The sequence below is a fragment of the Argiope bruennichi genome, chromosome 8 (genome assembly GCF_947563725.1).
Source record: "Argiope bruennichi chromosome 8, qqArgBrue1.1, whole genome shotgun sequence".
Classification (NCBI taxonomy): Eukaryota; Metazoa; Arthropoda; class Arachnida; order Araneae; family Araneidae; genus Argiope; species Argiope bruennichi.
Window position 1 is genome coordinate 125,341,588 of NC_079158.1, and position 25,651 is coordinate 125,367,238.

The 25,651-nt window shown below is 32.0% G+C and overlaps 1 protein-coding gene across 2 annotated transcripts in view; it reads left to right on the forward strand.

Annotated features, from left to right (window-relative positions):
- LOC129981728 (uncharacterized) overlaps positions 1 to 24,423 on the forward strand; it is a 91,479-nt gene extending 67,056 nt beyond the window's left edge. For both annotated transcript variants that reach the window (XM_056092687.1, XM_056092688.1), the window contains one exon: positions 21,763 to 24,423. In XM_056092687.1, coding sequence (XP_055948662.1) covers positions 21,970 to 23,031 — 1,062 coding nt within the window. In that variant the 5' untranslated portion in view covers positions 21,763 to 21,969 and the 3' untranslated portion in view covers positions 23,032 to 24,423. The remainder of the gene's footprint in view (positions 1 to 21,762) is intronic.
- The last annotated feature ends 1,228 nt before the right edge of the window (positions 24,424 to 25,651 follow it).

The following is a 25,651-nucleotide window of genomic DNA, read 5'->3' on the forward strand; positions in this document are numbered from 1 at the left end:
TTATTCGCCGAGTGCACAAGGAGGAACACACAAGAGAGTCAGAACTATATATTTTTTCTAGCGTTTTATGGCATTGAATTAAAATTTAAAAAATAATTAAAATAAAGTATTAAATTTATATATATATATAATACTTACCCTTCCGATTTAAAGATGCAGTTTTTCTGAAACATTCGGCATGCTTTCAAAATATTTAATGCCGGCAAAAATAAAAAGTATATTCTCAACATAAAAAAAAATAATTAAAAAATTCCCAAGGGTTTTTTTTTTTTTTTTTTTTTTTTTTTTTAGGAAGGAAGAGTTTGCTTTAAATCATAAGACGGACAGTTCTTAAATTTCCTGAAACAATCTATGATTTGAATATTGTAAATATTAACGCATCATATATAACATAAACTTGTTATACACAACACGCATTTAAAGAGACCAATACTTCAAAATTTCTAGAATGAATAGGTAATTCGCTATATTTAAATACATGTGAAGTCCCCCCTCCCCTTCCTCCGAATCTAAGTAGTATTTGCGGGGGGAAAAAAAAAGAAAAAAAAAATAGGAAGTAAAAAATTTTATAATCTAGTATGAAAAAAAAATAATAACAAAAAAAAAGCACAGCAGAGAAAAGGTTAAATCAGAGACTTTAACTGTCAACTCTTTGGCTTTAATAAATGTTAGCATTCGCATAACTGAGTTCACTTTAATAAAAACTCCACCATTTAGCTAAAATTAATTCTTCTTCTAATGATTAATAAATACCATTCGCGTGATTTTTCCAACCTTTTTTTATAAATATATATTTTGATGAAAGCTAATGCATAAAGCGTATTTTTTTAATTGCTTTTTTTTTGTCTATATTGGAAATAAATCCTAAAAAAATAATGTCTCAAGTTTTTTTTGTTTTGTTTTTTTGGCAAGTGTGTTTTCAGAAAATTTCAACTTAGAGAATTCAAATAGTTATATATTTCTTATTTATTATGGAAATTTTTTTAAATAAGAATTCATAAATGTTTTCTTTTATTTAAAAATATTAAATGAATAAAAAAAAATGGCAAACCACAAAATTAAACTATTATTTCATTTTTTGTTATCAAATATGTTCAATTTTTAAAAAAAATTAACGCATATAGAAAACTGCAGAATGAATTCTCATTAAATAATTAAAAAAAATAGCACTGAATAAATCATTTATGATAGCTGAGAAAAATTATATTTTTAATTCTAAAAAAACGGCATTTGTTTGTCTCGATACTTGAAAAATGTGTATAGAAGTTGGCATCTTCAAAATTTCAGCAAAAAGAAAATCTCGTGAGAATAAAATACTTTAATGGAAATGTAGACGACAAGAAATGAAAATCTCTACGAAACAATATCATCCCCTCTGCCCAAGGTCAAGAGTGGTGTCAATGTTACACCCTTTTGTCGGTGCATGGAATGGATTGACATTTCTTGTTCAAAGGAGCTTTTTTTTTTTTTTTTTTTTTTCCTCCCTTTATCTTATGTTAGCTGAGAATTATTGACTTATGAGTCGGTTAGCCAACGAAAGGAAAATTGTATCTCACGAATCTGCAAACAAATTTGAAATCAATCATCAGAGAAATTTTCTGAAGTTTGACAAAAAGTTCATTTTAATTATCATGCATTTTAGTGAACTATCCTTGTAAATTAAATAAATAAAACACAGTTGCTCATTTGTTCTCGAAAAAAAGGAAAGCATTTAGATCTCGGTATATCATATCTCCCTCAGTTAAAAAGAATATTCAAATCATATGATTTTGCTAATCATATTGCAATTTACTTGGAACAAATGGTTTTAATATTTCGGGTTTTTTCCCCAAGGTTTTATATTTTTTTATATCTTAGAAATTTCTAGAATATCACAACTTTTGAAATTATTTATATTTAGTTTTTCCATTCATAGTTATTTTCCCCCTATGTTTGTTTACTCTTTTCATTTAGTTTCTTTCTTTTCTTTTCTTTTTTTTTTTCTGAGTAAAAGGGGAAAATATTCTAAGCAAATCTGCAATGAAAATAAAATTGCTGCACTGCGATATAGGTTTTGAGGCCCCCCATGTCTCAAGTCACGAAGCGACCACCTCCAACGCCTGTGCGGAAATCCGTCACTGCTTGTTGATATAATAAGTAATCTGTGTTTTTAAATTTTTTTATTATTTTCTACTTTCTAGTCTCGAATACGTTTTTCCATTCCTCTTTATAATTGTTTTTAAGTATGGAATTATGGAATTAAGAAACAGGTGAATTAACCCTTAATGAATGGAAATTTAATTCAGATTAACCTTAAAATTATATTTTATTTCTAAAATTATTAAAATATTGTATTGCAATTAAAAGTACAATATTACGACAATTTTGCCATTTATGGTGATTTCTTGGAATTTTAGAATTTTCATAACATTAATCTATTGTTAACGATAGATGAATTGGATAATCTCAACTATTGTATTTTTATTATATCAAGACAAATGAATAAACAAACTTTAACTAAGAGCTATTTATGTTTTATTTCAAAAATTCACTGATTATTTCCCTTCGGCAATTCTTCCTTGACAATTCACTTATACATTATTCGTACTTGTAATGTGTTCCAAAATTTTTCGAACGATGTCGGTTTCAAAATATCACGAGCATTTCGGCATCCACTGGAATCATTTCTCACAGAATATTTCCACATCGTTAGAATCTTCAAAATTTCTTGACTGATCCCATTTACAAAAAGTTAATAGATTTTTTTTTTTCAAAATTTTGAAAAGAAGAACCCGCGACATTTTGAATTGCACTTCAACGTTATGTTGGCTCATTTTGGGTAAACTTTCAGACCCGTCACCTGAATTATTTTAATGTTCAAATAATTTCGCTTTTTTATCCATTTTACTGTTGCATTTTCTCACAGTTAGCAAAGTTTTATTACTGTTCAGATTTCAATCCTTTCCTCTCCTTTTAAATTAATGTAGAATTCTCAAGTCCAAATAATAAAAAAACATTGAACCATCGTTCCATGAGGAAATGACTGCCAGTTGTTTTCTCATAAGTGATGTCAATCTTTAGTTATTTGTTGTTAAGTCTACAGAGTACCCTAAAAATTACATTTCATTTTTGATAGCTCATATAATTAAGAAATTTGGTTAAAAATTTTAGATCTGTCGTCCAAAAAGTTTTGAAGATATTCCATTTTCGAACTGCTTTTTGTCTTAAAATGTGATCTCTAAAGGGGCGGGGTTAGTTACGTTTTCATTTCGAAGCATTTCTCCTTTATTAAAATTTATTTCATAATTTTTTTTACTCACAAAGAGAGGGCACGAGGTTGAAAATTCAGTTCAGGATGAGATTTAGTATAATAATTGTATACATTTAGAATACTCACTCACAAAAATATTCAAGTTCAATAGCCAGTCAATTTTCAAAAAATAGCCCTCAAACTTTCTGCAGTTTATGTATTAATAACGATTCTCCGTTGCCGATGCTGGAATAGTATAGTGTGGTTAAGGCACTGACATAGCAAGCAGGAAACCCGAGTTCGATTCTAGGCTAGCATTATTTAATTTTTTTCTTATTTATTTCAAATTAATTTAATAATTTATAAACACTTTTAATTCATCTATTTTTAATACAAAAATAAATATTTATTCGCCTAATTCTTGGATTATAATTTAATCTTTAGAAAAAATATATTTATAAATATGAATGAATCTTTTTAAATATTCAGAATAACTTACATTAAATTAAGATTTTAATCGATTAACAGATGTCAGAAAGAACATTTAACTCTAGAACGTCCGTCGGTATCGATTGGACGCTGGAGTCTCTAGTTTGTTCTCCTTTCCGTATTTTGGAAGGGAATTTGAAAATTTTTTGTTATTCCATGATGATTACACAGAAAAAGTTTTGTGGTTCTAGGTTAGTTAGGAGAGATTTTAGAACTAAATTTACCTAGAACGTCCTCTGGTGTCGTTTCGACACCAAAGCAATTTATCATTATAAATCGCTGTCGTTTAACAAACGATAGTTCGCTAAGTAAAACAAAATTCCCAAAGTACGTTTGTTTGGCCCTGAATGCAGTGTTATTGGGTTCATAGCGGAAATGAATCAATTATGCTAAAATTGTTGTGTTTTCGTTACATAGCGTTTACTTCTCTGCTCATAAAAAAAGATTTCATTCAATTTTCGAACCTGGTGCAGAGCAGACACCCTGAAATGATGGCTCTTAGAGAAGGTCTAAACCCTGATGAAATTGCTAATTTGTTGCGAAAGCTTTCTGAGAATGAATCGGATGGTGGTGAACTGTTTTGTTCTAATTTAGATTCCGACGAAGACGTAAGATTGTGTGAAAGTGACTGCGAAGAATCTGAAGAAAATGCAGATAAAATTGATAATAATCCAGTAATAAATACTGAATTTAAAGGAATTACAAATTTGCTAAAACGCAGAAAGTACGAAATTAAAGAGCATAATGGAAATGTAATTTTAAAAATGTGTGCCTCTGTCATAAAAATGGTGTACCGACAACGCACAGGAAAAATTGAAAATCACTATATCCGTTGCAAATGAGGTATGTACAAAACATTCTGAATAGAAACCATAAATAATGATTAAAAAAACTTGCAGTCTTTCAAAAATCACGATTTTGTTGACTATACTAATATTCATAAATATAATTGTTTTATTTCATTTTACAAGATTAAGTTATTAGTTTTGTATGATATAATGAGCCATATGATAATTACATGAAATAATATTAAAAAAAAAGGTTTTAAACTAAACCCTACTAACCCTACTAAACCGGCGGACGTTAAAGGGTAATCAAAATCCCGGACATTCTCGTGTTAATCCAATATAAAAATAGGCTTAACCGTCATATAAAATGGGAAGCTCATGACCTGGCCTTTCCAAGTATTATATCACACACATCAAAATGACGGCCAAGAACATCTTTTACTAAAGTTTTTAATGCTCTGATGAAATTCAAATTGATTCATCATAACTTTAAATAGCGTGCCTTTTCCACTGTTAAGATAATTGGAAAATAATTGCTTTCTTTGGGCTTTAACTCCGAAATTGTATTTGGACCTCGGTTTTATTTCGTAATAAATAAATTTTCCATTTACATCCACAGTAATGAATAGCACTTTAATTCAAATACATTCATTGCTTTTTTTCTGTTGTTTCAAATAAATAATGCACTTTTTTTTAAAAAAAGAATGACATATTATATTTGTGATTTAACAACTTAAAAAATCAATAATTTAGGCGAAATGTTTGTAGTCAAAGCGACTAGTATTATATTTAAAATTTAAAATGCGATTATTTAAGACTACCGCAGGATTACATTTAATGCTAATATTATATATATTTTTTCCTCGCATAAAAAGTGCATAGCATTGCAGATTGCAAGCGTATTAATACTTTAACATTTGGAATTAATAAATTTTAATCCAATAAATAATCCAGCTGTTTTTCCTGATATTAAAATATAAAAGATTTTAATGAGGATTTTGAGGCCGTTAGTTAATGAGTATATTTTTCAACCTTAAAATTAATTTCTTCTTGATGAATGTAGGATATTTCTATTGATAAAAATGTATTAATATAGAAAAAAAAGCTTCCATATGTTACTCAAATTAGAATTATTATTACAAATATAGATTGCCAACACTCTGTCGGTATTTTTTCTTATAACTATTTTTATTAAGAAGATCTGTTTGCCTTTAATGTCTATTGCAGCGTGTCTTTTTAATACCACCATCAAAGTATCACTTAATCTTTCGGGAAAATTTGATTAAATATTAAAATAAAAAAAAAATCAAAATTGAGCTCTAAGAAACAAACAAAGGGAGGATTTATAAAAGTTACATTAAAACAAAAATAGATTCTGTATAAATTAAGAAAATACTCGTCGAATTTAAATACAGGGTACAATCACAAAAAGAATCTGGAGAAGGGCCGCACTGACATGGTTCGGAATCCCGACTTCGAGACCCAAAGGTTCTGCATCAAGCATCGGCCACATTCACGTTAAATCAATTGCACCAATGGGTCAATTCTCGCCTCAGTAGTACAGGTTTGGGGTCGTCCTCATCATCTGCTCACAGTTCATTCATAATTACCAGGTTCAGCATCAAAAATATCCATCGTGTAATTTTAATTACTTTAAAACTAAATTGGAACTTTTACATTACTTTTGTTATTTTATGCATTTTCGAAATGTTACTTTTATTGTATTTTATGAAAGGACTTCATCATTAAATTAAAATTCATTTAAAATTAAACACTTCGACCACTGAAATAAATCGGTTTCTATACTCACTGGATCTAACACTCTCTAACTATTTCTTGTGGGGCGCGTTGAAAGATTTTGATTTTAGGAACAATTCTTCTACACTGGAAGAACTTTATGTATGTATGTCCACATCCGTTGGCATCCTATAGCATTATATTTCATTCTTTGTATGCCTCATCTCCAAGCGCAAAAAGATGAGCAATTTTAATCAATTTAAATATGATTGCAATGATTGATTCTAAAGCTCAGTTTATAGCTTTTTTTAGTACTTAACGATTTGAATATAGCGTATAGTGCCATCTAGTGGTAACATAATTAGTCATTTTGAAATTTTTGAATCATTCTTTTATGGCTTTAAAAAAATAATGTACTGATAGTTCGAAGTCCATCGATTGAATTGCAATTTTATTTTAAAATGAGTTGTTTTTGATAACCACCTATTAGCCGGGCCCAATGTTTACCAAATATTTTAATTAAATATTTCAGGTGACTTGCTGTTAATGGCTAACTTGATAAAGATATTTTTTTAAGTGTTTTGAAACATATGTTAATTTTTTGTATTTTAAATATCCTTACAACTCTCTGTGCAAGCATCTTTCTAATTTTCTGTGATCGCACCTAAAAAGTAAAAGTGCTGAAAATAAAAATGTTTCGGTGCAAATATGAGATTAGAAGAATCATTCAATTTTAAGTTCATTGTGTCATACTGAATATGTTCCATAAAACGTGATATCTAAGAGGATGGAACCATAAGAATTTCATTGATTGAGCGAAAACTTTTGATGTGCTCTATTAAAGAAAGCAATTTCCAGACAAGAACAATTACAGTGTGTGTTCATATATCAAATTAAATTACGGAAAAGAACAACGTTATTTAAAACTTTTGTATTTAAAATTACATTTAAATAAAAAAAAATTAAATTAAAAATTTGAAAAATCTTTTATAATTATCTTTAAGCAGAATATTCTCAGCATAGAAAAACAAGCCTTATCTTTGTGATATCAACATCAAAAATAGAAGAAAGTTTGTGCATACAATATTAATTGCAACAATAGAGACTATCTCAGTTTCATTAAAAGATTCTGTATATTAGTATATATTAGTATTATATTCTGTATATTCCTTTTACCTTAGTCTTATTTTGTTGAATTAGATTAGGAAAATCTTGTAGAATCTCAAATTTCTCTTAAAGCTGCAATCGATTCTTTCGCATCTCTTATATCTTAGGGACTTAGTGTTGAATGTTCTTCTGGAAGTCGAATGGCAATAGGTGCGCTGGCTGATATTTTACGGCAGAGACTTAGACGTTGGCTTCCGAAAGGAGATTAAGTTGATCTGTCGAAGGCTTTATAACCTTTCTAAGATCCCACAAAACCAGTTTTGTTGCAGTTTATACAATCAGGATTTTGTATTTTTTTTTTATATTGTAATCCCTGGTGTTGACCATCGGATTTAATATGCATGTACGTTTGCAAAAACAATTTTTGAAGAATAATCATAATTGAAGTTGAAGGAAATTGTGGCAATATTCGATCTTCTGTAACTTTCTACTTAGATTTTCAGATAAAAGAGATATTTCAGGTTATGGGAACTTTGGTGATTTGCTCTCTTCTTTATATCGATGAGAAAATGGGGAGGGAACATTTTTTCGGTAAGTTTCCGTCTGATTAATTCTGACAAAGTTGAAATTTTGTTTTCTAAATTTGTTAGGAATTCTTCTGTTTCAGAGATTCAGAAGTTCTTTACTGACTATTTTTGGTTGTCCTATGGACAATTTTGAAATGGTATTCACTTAAGTTTTCATGTCTCAGAAGTCTTCACTGCGTTCGTTTTATAATCGAAAATGGTTTTGAAAAGTTCTTTTTAATGTTTTCCATTTGAACTTTCCTGAGCATTCCTTCTCTAACGTGTAAATATACTGTAGCTGTAGAATTCGATACTAATACATTTTATCATGATAATATCTGCATCTGTTGGATTGTGGGACGTTTTTATCTTATAATGAATGAAATGATGATGATGATGATTTGAATATTATTCTAACGCATAATTTTGTAGGATATACTGCACCTGTTAAATGTGAAATAAGGGTCTGTCAGATCCAACATCTGTTTCTTGTTGCTGTGGTTTTAGATAATTTCACTGTCAAAGTAAAAGATATCTTTTCACTTCAAGAAGCAGCAACGTCTGTAAATTTCAGGTTTGCCGTCACTCTAGTGCTGCAAAACCTTTAATAAGGCAATTTGTCGATTTGCGGAAGAATGAGGGAAATTCCAAAATTCAAAGTCTTTAACATTTGAAAGTCGCAGTTGAAGGGTATGAAACGGTTTGGCAATATATTTCTCACCAAGTAGTTTTTGCATAAAATGTTCTTACGTGTTTTGCATTTATTAAGCTAATTTATAAAATTGAAAAAAATGAAGAAAAAAAAAAGATTAGCAGAGAGTGAAACTTACATGAAAATTTTATCGGAATCGTTCCGTACAAAATCAAGTTGATTTGGAATATCTGATGTAGTGTAAATTATGAACAAGTCGAACTAAAAATATTGTACTGTTTATTTCAATTAAATGCTTTAAGCATAATTTGATGCTGAATCCTAAATTAAATATTTTAATTTATAAAATAAGTTTTGTCAAAAAAAATTATATGAATGAGGAAGTTATGATTCATTATATAAAAGATTCATAATCTCCCATATATCTTACAGTTTTACCTTTCCCTCTCGACTCAATAATATTTATTCAGAAATGAACATCATATACGATGTTTAATTCATGGTCTTCGGAGTTCTTCATCTTTCGCTTGTAATAATCAGTAATAATTTAAACAAACTACAAAAATGCTTATTTAAGTAAAATTTTAGAAATTATCTATGTTTTTTTTTCTTTCCGAAGAATGACTAATAACAAAGGAAAGTAAAGGATACATGTCCAAATATTAAATTTTAGAAATTATGTACCTTTATTCTTTCCGAAGAATGACTGCTAACAAAAGAAAATAAAGGGCAGATTTCCAAATATTATTTTAGAGGTCCTCATTTACAGATTCCATAAAAAGAATGCATCACATACAAATAGAAAGTAAAATTCAGTATTATATTTCCGATTATGAAAAATATCCATCGAATATTAATAGAAAAAAAGGGATGAATTTGAACACAAATATAAAACGTTTTGCTGCATTTATGCATAGCTGCATTTAGAAAATGTCGTTAATTTAAAGACGAGAGCTAAATTGGCACTGTTTCAATTATTATTATTATTATTTTGCATTTCAAAGATATCTAAAAATAATATTTAGGTGGTAGTATTTTCGAAGGATATTTTAAAAAAATGACGACATTTAGATCATTTTATTTTATTTAATGATATGCTAATTGAGATATTTGGAACGATAATCCATTGCTTAATTAAACTGAATTATACATCTGCCTCTCCAAAATAGTCGATTCCAATAGAGAATTGGCATTTTCTTTCATTTGCTGTAAAGATTGATTTGGCATCAAAGAAGAAAAATTATTACTTTTTTTATCGATTTCAGTATTTGTTACAATTTCTATTAATGCATATATATATATATACATATATATATATATACATACATATATATATATATATATATATATATATATATATATATATATATATATATATATATATATATATATATATATATATATATATATATATATATATATATATATATATATATATATATATTCTTTTTTCTTTTCGGACTGAGTGATAGCTTTCACTATTCAAATCAGGCTGATTGAAAGACTTAAATTCACTACTTATGCGAAGGAAAACATATCATGGCTTTGATTTTCGTACCATCTCTTCAACATGTTACTGCTGTTAGAGTGGCATTAGCTGTCTATATTGACGACATTAACCATTTCTTTGACGAATTTATTAAGACGCAGGATATATTCACTTATGATAATTCATTTCATATCACTTGGAGTCAAAAGGAAAATATAAGAGCAAGAAAAAAAAAAGGAAATTAATAAGAAATTATCCACGCTTCTCCCAAAATTACTCGTACACCGATTCGTGCATATCCTTCAACCAATAGTTGCTGAAGTTCAGTTTTGGGTTAGAGAACATTATCTCATCATTAAACGCGTTCAGAGGAGTCACATCACGCATAATTTATGTTGGAAATCGGAAAGAACAATTGACAGAACGAAAACTTCGAAGCAACTCATTTAAAACGAAAGCATTGATGGGAGAATGCATTTTGCTTTAGCCTCTGCGTACTTTCCTGAGCAAGATGTTTTGCAATTATGGCAAAGTATGACAACGGAAGAAAGGCAGAACAATTCTCGCATCAATTCTGATCTTAATGCCAGAATTTAGTTGAAATGGTTCAGAGAAAATGCTGCTTCCGATTTGACACAAATGATTCCAGAATACTTGAGTTTCATCCGCCAGGAAGTAAAACGTTCTGGACGTACAAGTAGAAACAGACGCATAAGAATAAGTTCATTTTACAGTGAGTTGAACAGATTAAATAAAATAAGATTCTTACATAGTTTGTGGCCATGCATCTCAAATACTGATGATTTACGTGTATGCTACTATTTAACTGCTGAGACTGAACGTGACGAGATCTTTCACAATCCAGGCTTATCCTTTGAATCTGAAACAAAACATCTGTTCTGTTTTGATATTGATTGGCCTTTGCAGACCCTTTTCCTAGAAGTGATAAACCAGATGTGGGACCATTTTACTTCTGAATGTTTTGAACATTGCTTGCATTATATAGAGCATCAAAAAATGTTGAAGTCAATGGAAGATTTCAATTACTTGGGATTTTATAAGGATTTGTGGAATTGGATTCCCGATAATTACAAAGAACAATTCCACAAGGAAAACTGTGATTTTAGCTTATGCATTACTGTTATATAAAAAAAAGTCGAGCCATTTTTGAGATTCCGTAATCACTTGAAAATTGTAGGCATTTGACTATAGCAGACTTCGAAATTTTACATTGACTTTGCCTACTGAAACTATATTTTGATTTACAAAATATCCATTATATGCATATATGTCAGCTTATTAATCTGTCTATTTATCTACATCTGTCTATATGTCCATGTATGAATGTATGTAATAATTCATGGCAAATCGGAATTCGCTCTGAGGTTGATTATTTCTTGAAAAAGAATTCTTATGTGCTTGAAAAGAAGAAAATATTTATACATCTCTCTTTTTTTTTGTTTTTGTTTTAATGCGATTGACTGTATTTGTGATTATTAAATATTATAAATACTAAGCGAAATTTTGAAAGCTAAGGAATCATTACCTTCATTTAAAATGTCAGAAACTCAATAAACCGGATATTCAATGTACATTCTTCCAATTACAAGTATAAAATTGTAGGAAATATGAAAACTCAATATAAGCAAAATTTAAACTGACAATTATTTTAGAAATAGCAATTGAAATACGGAATTACCGTAGCTTATTTTTAAATATAAAAACATAATAATATTCAAAAGATTAGAATTAATAAAATTTGTTCCCATGTTTGTTATTTTAACTAAAATTGTAAATCTTCATATAAAAGGTCCAATAGAGAAAAAGTTCTTTAAAAATGCAGCTTTTTGTTTTCATTATTTGAGGAAATATATGTATTTTTCTGCCAATGTTAGAGTAATTCAAAGTTCATTTGTTTAATTCTCCAACGATACACGGTTGGTGGACGTGAAGAGAGGTGCATCCAGCCAGTCGTATAAATGTATGGAGTTTGAGTTTAGTGTTTATGGCACAAGAGCCAGGTTTGGCTATACTGCGCGAAACATATGGTAAAATGAGATAATAAGTTAAAAAAGTTTAATCTAAGTGTTTCTAATAATTTAATAACTATATTATTTAATATAGTTATTAAATTATTAGAAATATCAAGTATTATAAAAATACAAATTTTCAAAAAGTATACTAAAGAAATATAAAATTAGAAAAGATGTAAAAATCCAATTTCTTTTAAAAATTTAAAAATGTTCGTGTTAGGATTTTCTTCTGCCAAGTCACGGATGTTCAAGTACAATGTTCCGAAATGATGAACGATGGTAAAATCGACTTGACATGATGTGCAAGTTGGACACCGTTCACCAAACAAAAGGTGTTTATGAGTAAAACGGGTGTGCCCAATGCGAAGTCGTGTCAGCTTGACGTCAAGTTCTCTCACTGGGATAACTGGCCATAATGTAATGTGTGATATAATGAAATGCAATTTATTAGATATTTGGAGGTCCCACGATTCTTGCCATAATGAATGAATATGATGAGAAAGATACTTCTTCGTATCAAGATAGGGAAGCGGTCGTTGTAGATATAATGATGCTTCCTTAGCTGCAACATCTGCTTTCTCATTTCCATTTATGCCAACGTGGCTAGGTAGCCAGCAAAATATTATGTCAAAGCTTTTAGATTGTAGAGTTCGTAGAAGACATAAACTATTAATAACTGTTGGATGCGTCATATTATGATGATTACCAAGAGCTTGAAGAGCGCTTATACTGTCCGAATAAATACAAAATTTTTGTTCCTGGAGAGTGGAAATTTTTTCTAGTGCAAACAAAATTGCCATCAATTTGGCCGTTAAAACAGAGTGAGTGTTGTCCAATCGCTTACTTAAAGTATTTTCAGAAAAGACGATACCACATCCCACATGATGAGCTGTTTTTGATCCATCCGTGAAGACAGCGGTGTAATCTGAAAACTTATATCGGTGATAGTTAAAAATCTGTCGGAAAATGGAAGGTGAAACTGTAGATTTATCAAAAGTAGAAAATGAATTATGAAATGAAATTTGTGGAACATCCCAAGGTGGAAGGGATATAAAATTTATCGGATGGATTTTCGCATTCAAAAGATCTGAATTGGCAAGTAATTGTTTCATCCTCTCGCAAAAAGGAGGGATATTAGAGGGTTTGGTTTGGGTTTTTGGCCATGCTGCGCCAAACATAAGATTTATTCCAACATTCATTTTATTACAAAAAAAAACAATGCACAAAAACGATATAAAATATTAAAATTATAAAAAGATATAAAAAATTAAAATTTAAAACTCAATTTTGCTTTTCGATTCCAATATCTTGCAAGAATAAAAAAATATTTTGGTTGAGTTTCTCACCCAACAAGTCTTTTAAAGTCACATTTTTGCTACCAAATTGGATCCGTCTAAATTAGTTAAAACTGGGACATTCCATGAGTATATGCTTTATGGGTAAAGAGCAATGATAATGTGAACATATAGGTTGGGGTTCTGAGTTGAGTAAATATTCATGAGTCAGTCGGGTGTATCAAGTTCTAAGTCGATTTAACATAAAGGATTTTTTTTCCGGTTTATGTTATAATATTTAAAGCACTTTAACGAAGAATAAATTTCAAACAACGTATTATGAGTTTGTTCGTTCCATATACTCTGCCATTTTTTTTTCAAACTATTTTTTTACCGTTTGAAGAGCACCACTTAGAGGAACAAAATTTTCGTGAGTCAGTCTTGTAGTTTTGCCCCTTTATCAGCCCTCTCATTACCCCCAATTCCTGAATGTCCAGGAATCCAACAAAATAAATTATCTATTCCTTTTCCCATTAAAAAACAGTAAAATTCCACGCATTTGACAACTAAGGGATGGCTTGATGGCGAAATATTCCTTAGTGCCACAATGACGCTTTTTGAGTCTGTGTATAAAATAATTTTCTTATAGTTACTAACTGGTCATTTCGTTAAGGCCAGATATATTTCAGATGTAAAAACGGAACAAAACTCATGCAACCTCTCAGAAATTATCTTATTTCTGTTAACTACCACTGTTCCCACTCATTTACCAGCTTTTGATCCTTCAGTAAAAACTGATTCATAGCTAGAATACTGTTGTCGATGGTCATAAAACATATACCGATACCCTAGATTTAGAGTTGTTGCCTTCTGCCATTTTCCGAAGTCATCAATAAATTTAAATTAGTATTTTTCCATGGAGGGAATTCGTCGGTTTTGGGATATTAGAGGGACGAGCAATGTATAGTCGGCCAATGCCAACAGGAATATTCATGTCCGGTATAGGGTGAGTAGTATGACATTGCAGTCTCAAAAAAATATTGGACGCACAACTTTCTGCGACGTAGATTTAGCGGCAGTTGGTGACAAACGACATAAAAGCTGTGCACAAGCGAAGTTCGAAATGCTCCAGAACAGATCCTGTGAGCAATATGATGCACAGTATCTAATTGCTTTAGAACACTAGTACGTGCAGAACCATACACTTCGCATCCATAATAAATACGTGAGTGTACCACAGATTGATAGATGCGAAGTAAAGATGATGTAGTTGAAAGAAACTTCAAAATATTAAGCGATTTCTCACACTTCTTCCGCAGATAAAGGATATGAGGAAGAAAAGTGAATTTACAATCAAATATCAATCTTAAAAAGTGAACCTCATCAACAACTGCTATTCAAATTCCCCGGGTATTAATTACAGGGCCTAGGTGGAGGCTTCGTTTTCTACAGAAATGAACACAGCAGCTCTTTTCAGGGGAGAGTGTGTGTCCATTCTCATCACACCAGTCTATGAGCTTGTCAACAGCTTTCTGAAGTTGTCGTTCTATTAAGGCATACTAGATCCTTGACAAGAGATTTGTAGGTTATCAACATACAATATGGCAGAGACAGATAATGGCATGACTTGGAGGATTTGACTCAAATGAAGGATTAAAAGGGTGACACTAAACACACTTTTTTGAGGAACACCCTCCTGTTGGATAAAAGTATTAGATAACGTTTGGTTAATGCGATCACGAAAATTACGAATTTGTAAGAAATTTTGAATAGAAAGAGGCAGGTTACCCCTAATAAAATTTTAAGAATACCATAGCACCACGTACGGTCATAAGCCTTTTTAATGTCAAAAAATATCGAAACAAGATGGTTTCGGCGGACAAACGCATTGCGTATTTGAGATTCAAGGTGAATAAGATTATCAACTGTGGATCGACCTCGACGAAATCCGCTTTGAAAGGGGGAAATACAACAGCTTTTCTCTATTTCATACATGAGACGTGAATTGACCATACGCTCGAATGTTTTGCATAAGCAACTAGTCAAAGCGATCGGTCTAAAGTTCAGAAGATCTACAGGATCTTTCCCGGGCTTCAGGATAGGAATCACAATCGCCTCTCGCCACTTCTCTGGAAACACTTGCTCACTCCAGATTCGGTTAAAGTGGTGAAGAAGATGAAAGAGAGAGGAATCATCCAGATGGCGGAGCATGCTGTATGTTATTCCATCCTGGGCTAGTATCATGTGTCTGAGAGAGAGCCTTCTTTAATTCATGTATCCGGAATTTGCAGTTGTATGAAAAGCAACTGCGAGTTTCGAATTTTAATTTTAATTGTTTTGTCTGTCTCTTTTTCGTGAGAAAAACTGGATTACAGGAAGTAGATCTGGAGATATCAGCAAACGTTTGACCCATGATATTCGCAATGTTCAATGGGGAAGAGTAAGAAGACGACCCAACGCTTAATACAGAAAAAGTAAACTCCGTATATGTGTCATTGGCCGCCCGGACTTTCCACCACACTTGGGCGTGGATATAGTAGAGGTGATTGAGGAAACGTATATTATCCATGGAGCTCTCTGGCTGCGACGTCGAATGCGACGCGCATTTGCTCTTGCCTTTTTTAATGCAATGAGGTTTTTCATTTGTAGGGTATCTACGAAAGATCCCCCATAATCTTTTTCGGTCCCTATAAACTTCACGACAAGCGTCGTTCCACCACGGTTTGTGATATTTTCGTGGAAAAGACGAGCGCCTAGGAATTGTAGCATTCGCAGCACCAATGATACAGTCGATAACCTTTTGAACCTCATTAGTAATACTAGTAGAAGTAACCCTTTCCTCGGTAATCACCGATTTCCCGGTAAATGTACCCCAGTCTGCCCTCTGGAATATATAAGTCTGTGGATATTGTGTCGCATTTTTCTCATCAGCGTGGGAAACGATCAAGGGAAAGTGATCGCTATTATACAGATCACTTGCTACTATAACGTTCAGCAAAGGAAAAAAGTGCTGGAGTGCAAAGAGCTAAATCAACAGAATGAAATGTAACTGTGGGTTCATAGAAATAGGTCATCTCGTTATTATTGAGCTTGGACAGTTATCAGAAATTAATTGTTTTATCTGTCGCCCACGAGAATTCGTTCTATCAGAACCCCACAAGGAACTGTGGCTATTGAAGTCGCCTAGCAGTATGAAAGGCACTGGAAGTTGATCTAACTGAACATTAATTTCGTTTTGAGAGATGATATCGTTTGGTGGTAGATAAATACAGCAGACTGTAACTAAGGTTTTGACGTGCACCTGTACAGCCACAGCCCGCATGGAAGTGTGTAGATTTAGAATGGTACTGGGATAACTGTTGTAGGTCAAAATGCATACTCCGCCAGAAGATAAGCCAGTAACGTTATCCTTTAGGACACAATTATATCCACGTATCTTCAATTGAACATTTGACTTCAAGAACGTTTCTTGAAGCGCTATACAAACAGGGTGTATGGAATTCAAGAGAGCTTTGAGGTCTTCAAGTTTTGTTCTAATTCCACGACAATTCCAGGAAATACAAGGGGCCATTAAGTTGTGGGAGGAAGACTGTTGTCAACGCCAGTGAGTCGAGTTACTGACTGTTCGCAACCCATCTGGAAATCCTCATCATCCTCTGAAGGATGAATTTTAAACAGCTCAAAATTAGATGGTTTCCCAAATAAAGAAGGCAAATCCTTGGTGGCAAGACCAGCTTTGCCTATCTCAAGAGCAATTGATCTTCGAGATTTTAAATCTTTTTGGGAATTACCTGTCCTTGAAAATATCAAAGCCAAGGACTTTTGGGCTTTTGATATGCCTTTCTTTTTCTTAAAGTTAGACTGTTTTTCTTTTATTGTATTTAATTTCAAGTCTGAATCGGAATCAGTTGATAAAATGGTGACAGGTTTTATTTGCACCTCACAATTTTTGAGAGAGTTTGTTACAGAGGCGTAGCTACGATCTTCTGTTAGAGTCTGCGCTAACACCAGTCTTCTGGCTTCCTGAAATGATATATAATTTTTTACTTTCGTGATTACAATTTCTTTCTCGAGCTTCCATTTGGTACAGGCTCGTGAGAAAGAGCTATGCTCTCCCTTGCAATTTGTGCATTTTTCTTTTGATGTGCCCTCGTGACTAGCTTGTGTACAACGAGCACATGTAAGCGTGCCGCGACAATTAGCCTTTGAATGGCCAAAATGCTAGCACTTAAAGCATCTCAAGGGATTGGGAATAAATGCCTTCACAGATAATTTGATATATCCTGCTTTTATCGATTCCGGTGCTTTAGGGGAATTAAATGTGAGAATTAGATGCTTCGTTTGAAGGAGTTTTCTGTCACGTCGAATAGTAATACGACGGACATGCGTTACTCCTTGAGATTTTAATTTCTCAGATATTTCTTCCAATGAAACATTAAATAATTCACCGCAGGTTATAACACCTTTGGATGAATTGAGCGTTCGATGCGCACTCGCATTTACTGGTATAGTAGCTGGCGCTTTTAATTTCAGCAGTTGTTGAGCTTCCTTGAAGGAATTCACTTCCACAAGCTCCAGAACGTAATTTTCGAATTGAAGAAACTTATCCAACAGTGCTTAATATAGCTTTTCCCACTAAGAATGGTGAAACTGTATGAAACTTTTCCTCATCTTTGATTCTTTTAATGACAAAAAATGATTCCAAGTGTTTTTCAAATGAATTTGATACAATTGGTTGCCCGCTGAAGAGAGCACGTTTCGATTTCCCCATACGATATTAAAAGTGTTTCAGGCCCGACGGCACCACCCACCACGGAGCCCAACAAGGGATGGCAGCCACCGGCTCTAGACGTCTCCAGCCACGGCACTTACCATAGTGCTAATTGGTAACCATACACTGCGAGTCACCCCCGGGGACAGTGACCACCCTTAACGCCAAGCCCAAGAAGTGACCCCTTCGCTTGATGCCTAGCAGACTAACCACTCAGGTGGTTAGGTACCAGCCGATTGATACACCGGGGACCACAGTGCACCAATCGTCTAATGGGTCACCAAGCACGGCCAACACATGGAGTTTTTGGCTGTCCATGAGAAGCAAGAAGCAAACAGAGCGGCGACAGCTTCTCATGGTGAGCTCCCTCGCTTACCGTCGAGGGAAGGAAAATATATAGCAGACAGCAGCAGGTTTAGGGGAGAATAAACATAACGGGAGTGAAGGTCCTTGGGTACCTCGGGATTGGGACACCCGTACTCACCTAAAGAAGGTGAGACTCTGAGGGGGTACAAAGGTATGGAAAATATTAAGTATTCATAAACAAAGAATTATACAGCAGATACTTGGAAGAAAACTTTAAACTAAATACTATAATTTGGACAGGGGATAGTATAACGTATTTGATTCTTATCAATGATTGAAAGTTTGTATATTAACTACATGAGTTAATGAGTTTAAATATTTAACTACATTTGGAATGTGTACACGTCAATCCTACCCTCCATTTTTCGTACGCTCGATTTGTAAATAGACTGCTTAAAATAATAAAATTACCATTTCATATAAAAATTGAGAATTTTAATGAGATGTAAATCAAATGTCATTCACTGATATATTTTCATCATGATACAAGTAAGTCTACTATAAATTAAAAAGCAATGTCTACATTCTTTGGAATAAAAGTTATCCCATGTATAATGTATTGCTTTTTAGAAAATGAGTTGATTGTTTTCCCCAAACCATTAGGTATTCATTATAATTCTATTCTATCTCGAGATTTCCTGATACTTTTTATTGGTATTCTCCGTTAACGACTGCAATAAATAAAATGATTGAGCTATGAAGGCAGTTAGTCATTTCCAGTTCGTGGAAAAACGTGTTGTTTATACGTTTAAAAAAACCAGTTAATGGATTTTTTTAAAAATTATTTTCTGTGTTAACGTTAGCCGATCAAGTAATTCAAAACCTACTCTTTTCACCCAGAAACATTTCCACGAATTATAACCAGCTCCAATACCAATATTTAGATTTGCTTCATTTGCAATACTTATTTTATAATTTTTAAAGTTTTAAATTGTTAATTTTTTATTTAATAAAAAAGAAATCGCATTTGTTTTAATATAATTTTTTCACAAAATTTATTATGCCACCATTTGTATTACATTCGACTTGTATGCACATTATCACTTCACTTCACGCACCTCATAGGGGATTTTTAAAAAGGAATTCCGCAAATAGCAGGTTAATTCAAAATAGCATTCGTATTGCTTAGAAAACGAACATAAATATAACTTAAGTAAACTCACACTATTTTGATAAAATTTAAAAAAAACAACAACAGTATATTTGATTTTTTGATTTAACTGTCAGTTGATGGATTCAAATTTGTGTATTCAGTGAAAGCTTCGCCGTAATATTAAGATGGCAAATATGACACATAGGTCAAGTGACCATTGAAGCATTGTTTGGCGTTGTGGATTTGTCAAATTCGCGCATTGTTTGGTTCGTATATAATTTTGCTTTTAGCCATTTTTGTATCAGTTGTTGGAGAGATGATTTCAATTTGAAATGAAGTTTGACACCGTGGTAGGAGAGACATCTAACAGTCAGATTAAGAAATAAAACTTGATATTGAAATTTCATAACTTTGATTTTATAATTCCATCCATATTAATAAATTTTAATTGAAAAAAAATGAAACAGAAAAGACTAAAAAAATAACAAATAAAATAAGAATTTAAATTATTTTATGAAATTTATTTATTTTCTTTCATTTCCATTTTCTTTAAATTTTTATAAGTGTATTCTATTTTCTTTAAATTTTTATAAGTGTAACCGCCATGATTTTTTTTTTTTGTCTTTTCTTAATCGAATGATATTCAGAATATCAATGAAACCAGGAGACTAATTTTAGTGTGTTTTTTACTTCTTTCGTGCGGTTTTTTTTTTTTTTTTCATCGTGAAAGATTTTAGCCCTTTCAAACGAAATTCAATGGATTTAAACCAACTGAGTCAAAGAGGACTTTGTATTCCTAATGGGTTTTTTTTGAACAACAGTTTTAAAAACATGAATTTAAAATACAATTTTTTTCCGTAATATTTTAATTTTTATAGAATAATACAAGCTATCGATCAGGACATGGAAATATTTTTTTTTTCGTTATTTTCTCCTGTATAAGTGGTAAAAGTAACCTGAAAGTCCAGAGTTAAAAATTCCATTATTCCCTGAATAAAGGGGAAATTCGTATACCTTACTATAATAAAAGTAACTAAACGTTTGTCCCTTTTACAATTTCTTGTTTATATTGTTTATTTTTACATTATGAATCTTTATTTTAGTAGGAAAAAAATTTAAAAATATCTCATTTTGTACATATGTTTTAATTTTAGAAACGAAATAAGTACTCACGACAGTCGACAAAATAAAAAGCAACTGAAAATAAAATTTGCTTGAAAATCAATATCATACATTTTTTAACTTTTTAATTTTACGAAATATTTCTCTTTTTAAATGCATATTTAAAAATATAGTATGTTTTTAAATAAGACGACGTGAAGTTGGATTTAAAAAAGCATTTTTGTTTATTTCAAAAAACTGCAAAAACATTTCTTACAAAAGAAATAGAGAAACAAAATTTAAAGGAAAGGCAACTAAAACATCTAACTAGCCATCCTATTGCTTTAGTACATTTTCGCCTGCTCTGATGCGACATCCGTTACAAACTGAACTAATTACTGATAATTCGCTTAGTTTACAGATTCATTGGCGAACTAAAAATTTTATTCTATAAAAATCATTCACTGATTGATTTTTGTATTAGTAATCATAATAAAAAGGAATCAAAATACTAATAGTTCCTAACTTATTATTCTTGATATAAAATTTATTCCATGTCAGTGTACATAAATTAAATCTTAGAATAAAAACGACTCCTTAGTTTTATTAATAAATAAAGGAATATTAAATCCCCTTGAAAATATCTGAAGTATTCATTTTTTCTTATTATTGAAGTTCATGATAAGTTTTTAAAATGCACTATTGAATTTTCTGGCCAATGGCCGTGTGAAATTTCGATTCCAATTTGTGGGGAAAAATATATCTAAAATATTCGCACAATAAATTCATTAAAATTGCTATATTGAAGCTCAAGGTCTAAATTTCGTGACTTTTCAAAGCAGTCGCTGCCTTGCCTGCGGTTCACCATTTTATGCAGGGTAAGGGAGAAATGACTCGAATGGAGAGTCAGTTTCGGAGATGCCACTCCCGCTGATTAAAATATCAGTTAAAAGCTATAATTTACTTTACCTTCATTTTATATATATATTGGCATCTGAATGACTGATTTAATATTTTAATATGTTTTTCAGATTCTAGATGTATATTCTTTTCCTTTTTTCTTTCAGGTTGTTTTCACGTTGAAGTCACAGAATTCCTGTCATTGCAATACCATCTTTACACAGATTCTGAAAGGAATGAATTTCATCACATTCTGTTTTCTATAAAATATTCTATTTCATTTAATATCCTCACACGAGTAAAATTTCTCACCTCGGTAAAAAGAGAAGGATTCATCAAATCTTGCTGCTTGAAAACAAAACAAACATTCTGCCATGGAATTGGTGATTAGGCCATCTCTACAGTACTCAGCTGCCATGACGTTTGCACTGAAAATCCTCAACGACCACATTTTCGAAGTGTTTGAAGAATTAACTCCAGAAACTTATCTCATGAAAACGCCTTTTGATTTCAGTGGCGAACAAGGAAGGTGGATAATAACACAAAAAATAACAAGAAGTTTAACCAATGTCGTCCCCAACTCACTACTAGAGCCAATGAGATATCGCATCTACTTATTGGTTTCAGAAATTCATTTCTGGGTGAGAGATCACTATAGTGTTTTTACACACATTGAAAAAAGATATTTCAGAAATCATTTTAGTTGGGGTCTAGAGGGCAAAATCGGCAGAGTAAAGACAGCAAAGGCACTGATTCAAGACAAAAACCTCGACGTTACTGTTCGCTTCGTCATAGCCTGCATTTACGACATCGAGTATGAGATTCAGCTCCTGTGGTCAATGATGACGGAGCTGCAAAAAGGGGAAATTCTCCATATAGACTCTCGTCCAGCGGTTCAAAGTTGTATGGAACAGTTGAGAATAGAGAAGAAACCCACTTGGGCCCAGTGGATAAGAAAATATTTAAATCCTCTAATAATAAGTAGAAAAGGTAGCTGTGAACCACCGCAGTCGAGCTGCAGTCGAATACCCGTTTTAATGCATGCTGAAGAACAATATCAGCTAGCTTCCTCCTTCGATTTTTTGATAGGGTCTATGGATTTGGATGACTTCAGTTTACCCGTTTACCAAAGGGACGGAGCCGAATTATTGAGTGAGAAACCGAAACCTATACAATTCTGCAAAAGCTATGCTGATTGGTTATTTACAATAGTTTTCAGGTATGCAGCATATCGGTCTGACGTTTTTGAAATTGTCTTGCAAGACATGTTGCGCATGAAAATTCTGTACGGTGTGCATGGTTTTGATTATGCGCAACTTCTTCAGTCCCTGTGGCGTAAGATTCCATCTAATCTTAAGAAACTTATTAAAAAGAGAGAACATTTTCCTCTACTGCATACTGTAATGAATTGCGATTTCTTTTATGAGGTGATTTGAAATGGAGTGATCGCACTCTTTTTACAATAGATATTTTTACATCATAAAAATGCAAAATAGCTTAACATTTGTGATCCTATTTTAGAAAAATATTGTGACAGAAAAGTGTATTTCCAAATCAACTAAATCACCTTTAGAGTCATTAATTACTCCCGACGTTAAGCAGAAGTGGGTGACTCCCATTGATTAAACATTTACGTGTATTACTATCATCCGACTGATACACGATGCAGGAACCGTGTACTACGAGATTTTGACACACGCCAACCGATGGCTTATATCGCTATAGCAATATAAGCCAACAGAAAGGCTCCACGTTGTTTTGGAGGACCTTCTTGTTTGTCTTCAAAAGAAATATGAAGTGCACAAAGTAGAAGTTTGAGGGTAAAGAAAGCTCGCAAAAAGTGAAGATAGCCAATGTACTTTATAGGCAAGATGTTCGTCACTTCAAAAGAAGATGCTCTGTTTCAGTCAATGACGCAGCACAGACTTTGGAATCTGTCGTGAATTTTCTTTTTACTGTAAATTATTGTCTATTATAATTTATTGTACCGTCTTTAGACAACCTGGTACCAGTAGATAGGAAAAGTATCTTTACTGATTTTCCAAATGAGGTCAAAATGTGCAGGGATCTGGTAGTCAAATGAACAGATGTAATTGATGATAAATTCTGAAAGTGCGTGGGAATTCAGGAATTGTTCTAAATTTTTTTTAAATAACTGTCATTGCAAATCGGCACATCATATGAATCTAGGAGAAATTCTAAATAACCATTTCCCCATTAGAAAAGACGGCAAAATCTATATAATTTAAACCTTTGCATATTATGAAACCTCTTTTAGGGTATGTAAATTATGCCTCTGTCATTTTAAACAATGGAATATTTACCATGTATTTCTAATTTTATACAATGATTCAATAGCTAAGCATGATCAGTGACTTCTACACTACATGATTACTCTACAATACCATTACTTTACAGCGGTTCATAACACAATATGTTGACAGATTGCATGCTAACAGATGTCTATTTTTTGATATCAAGTGAAATGATTCCCAAGAGGTCAAAAGAGAAGAAATTCACGAATAAACAAAAGCGAGTAACTGTCGCAGGAGAAAAAAACTGTCATTACTATCCAATTTCCAACAGTGCCGGTTAATGTACAATATATAAATCGATCAGAAATTTCCTGCACTTTGCGAAGAATCAACTTTAAACTGTCCCACTTGAGACGATCATTGGCATCTTCATAAAACAACATATTCAAGCAGCTCAGAGCTTTAATTTTTTCTTCGTTTTCCAGAAAAGCTGATAGCAAAACAGTAACATGCAGTGAAAAAACAAGTTTAAATCAAAATGTTCACGCAGATCTCTTGAAAAAGCGATCTTATATCCTTAACACAATATGTACGGGTGCATATTGTGTAATCGAAATAAACACAGTCTTGTACTGATAACTGCAAGAATTGAGAACTATTATCTGAATATGTGCATATTATGAAGAATTGCGAAGAAAGAGTAAAAAGAGCTCCGAATGATTTTAAAAACAGGAATATGATAAATATGAAAAAAATAGCAATTGCTATAGAATGAAACGGTGTTTGAAAAAATTCAACAAAGCAAACAATATGTACGGGTGCATGTAATGTTAAAAAAAAAACGCATCTTGTAATAAATTATGCTATATGAGGTTATTTTAAGTCAAACAGCCTTGCCTTTAAGCCTTTCTGTTTGCTTTTAGTCTCTCATTGATAGCAATGTAATACATCTGTTGGCCGTATGTCAAAATCTAATTGGAATGAAGTACACGGTCGGTTACTGCTTCGTGTATCAGTTGGATGATAGTAATACACGTAAATGATTAATCCATGAGAGCCGCTCACAACTGCTTATTGTTGGGAGTAATTGATGACTCTAAAAGTAATTTAGTTGATTTCGTAATAGGCGATTCTGTCTCAATATTTGCCTGAAATTTGACAACAAATTTTAAGCTATTTTGAATTTTTCAGATGTAAAAATATCTATCGTAAATACTAAAAAAGTATCTGCCTTGCATTGAAGTCATTGTAAAAATTCAAAATTGCTGAATAAATCCACATTGTCAGAGCAGCGAAGCAATGAAAGTAGAATTTGGTCTTGAAGATGAAATAAGACTGCACATGACACTAATACCTAGTTGCGATCGTAAAAATTCACGAATTGTACCGATGTTTTTGAGAATTGATGCCGATTTTGTAAATTGATTGTGATAACAGCAACCCCCAAAATAATCAAGTTAAAGTGAGAAAATTAATTTCTTATCTCTTTGACGAATGTCATAGAGATTAAACTGAATATTATTTTTACTAAGAAATTAATAAAATTCGAAAGTTTTCCGAAAAAGAATTTCAGAAAAGACTAGCTCTTTTGATTTCGCACTTCATTGGACAGCGATAGGCATTCCTCAACTTCCATTCCATGCAAAAAGTAAAATAAATAAATAAAATGAAAATATTCCACGAGAAAAGTATTCGGAATCATTTTAACAACTGAGGCAGCCATAAGTTATGTTTCATTCTAACTCTTTTTTTTCCCTTACAAGTTTGTAGATTTAATGAAATAGAATCCTAATTTTACCGG